Below are 1,520 nucleotides of genomic sequence, written 5' to 3'. Positions count from 1 at the left end.
GGGGCCCGGTGTCCGCGGGACCTCGGTGGCCGTCTGGTGCCGGGCGCGGGCGGCCTCACAGCCGGTCGTCGGTCATCTCCAGGAACTGGGCATAGACGTCGCGGAGGCACTCGCCCTTGGGGCCGAACAGGAACTTGGAGTAGCTGCCGTCGGCACAGATGGCTGGGCACAAGGAAGCCGGCTGACGCGGGGCCCCGGCGGGGGCAGGGCCCGGCCCCGAGGAGCGTGCGGCCGCCGCGGCTCACCTATGACGGCGTTGGGCTCCGTCCCAAAGGCACAGACGCACGGGGAGCCCGAGGGGACCTGGAACTTGGAGAAGCTCCACTTGGAACTGAAGTACTTGGGCAGGAAGCTGGCCGACGCCAGGCTGGGACGAGAGAGGGGCCGGTCACGCAGGCCGCTGGGCGCTCGGCGGCCAGGTCCGGCTCGCGAGTGGCCTCTTTACAGAGCCAGAACCCCCGGCAGCAGCCACGGCCTCCTCGGCTGGGCGCGCAGCACGGGCCAGAGCCGAGCTGGACAGGACTCCCCGCTGGGCCCTACCTGGACTGCTTGTTCCTCTTGGGGTCCTCGGCGGCGAAGACGTGCACGGTGCCGTGGTCACTGGACACGCAGATGAGGGACGCGTCCTGGTTGAAGTTGATGCTGCGGGAGACACGGCTGTGCTCGGCCTGCAGACCCCAAGCCCCGGCAGGAGCCAGCCCCGCCCCAGCCCGCGCCCTCCGGCCCCCTCGACAGCGCAAAGCGGCCGGGACACGGCGACAGGGGGTCGGCGAGGCTGGTCTGGGGCCTCCACCTCGAGCCGGAGGCGGCCCAGGCCGCCGGCGCCCCCCACGGGCGCCTCTCGGGCTGAAGCTGCCACAGACAAACCCTTGGGGCCCCCGAAACCCAGCGGGGTGATGGGTGTGCAGCGGGGAGGCCTGTCGCCCCCGCGGGCAAAGCTGGGAGCGGGGGTGGGCTGGCGGCGGGTCTTGCCAGTAAATGTTGGCGGCCTGAGAGCCCCTGCGCAGCTCCTGGATCAGGTGCCCCGACGCGGCATCAAACACTCGGACGAGGGTCCCCTGTGAGGGACGGCGAGGCGCGTCACTCCCGGAGACCCGCAGCGGGGCGCTCATAAAGCGCCCCCCTCCCCGCCTGGCCGCGCGGCGGCCACAGCCCTCCCACCCCCAGGCCAGGCGGGGGGGGCCCGGGCTGTGGCGGGCAGGGCGCGGCCACCCGCAGGCTCGCCTTCTCGGACGCGGTGGCCAGCCGAGTCCCCTGCAGGCTGAGCGCAATGCAGCTCAGGACGCCTTCGTGCGCGGGGATGTCCACGGGCGGCTTCTCCGTGCTGGCCAGGTCCACCAGCTGCACGTGGCCAGTGTGCGTCCCCGGGAAGGCCAGGAGGGAGTTGTTGCTGTTCGGGCACAGGACGCAGAGGCCTGCACGGGCCCGCGACCGTCAGCCCGGCCGGCTCAGGGCCCCGCCTCCGTCCCCGCCGTGTCCCCACCTAGCCGGGGCCTCTGTGGGGGGTGAGCACGGGGCCC

General features: G+C 73.4%; 1 protein-coding gene across 1 annotated transcript in view; it reads right to left on the bottom strand.

The window, feature by feature from the left end:
* Positions 1 to 6: 6 nt before the first annotated feature.
* Positions 7 to 1,520, bottom strand: part of WDR45B (WD repeat domain 45B) — a 3,734-nt gene continuing 2,220 nt past the window's right edge. Inside the window, exons 3-7 of the mRNA XM_012734734.1 lie at positions 1,225 to 1,436; positions 973 to 1,058; positions 541 to 642; positions 246 to 367; positions 7 to 162 (exon numbers count right to left, since the gene is read on the bottom strand). Of these exons, the coding sequence (XP_012590188.1) occupies positions 56 to 162; positions 246 to 367; positions 541 to 642; positions 973 to 1,058; positions 1,225 to 1,436 (629 nt within the window). The 3' untranslated portion in view covers positions 7 to 55. The remainder of the gene's footprint in view (positions 163 to 245; positions 368 to 540; positions 643 to 972; positions 1,059 to 1,224; positions 1,437 to 1,520) is intronic.

Source organism: Condylura cristata, unplaced genomic scaffold, assembly GCF_000260355.1.
Source record: "Condylura cristata isolate star-nosed mole 26May11 unplaced genomic scaffold, ConCri1.0 scaffold00068, whole genome shotgun sequence".
Classification (NCBI taxonomy): Eukaryota; Metazoa; Chordata; class Mammalia; order Eulipotyphla; family Talpidae; genus Condylura; species Condylura cristata.
Note: the sequence above shows the minus strand (reverse complement) of the source record. Positions and strands in the feature narration are given on the sequence as shown.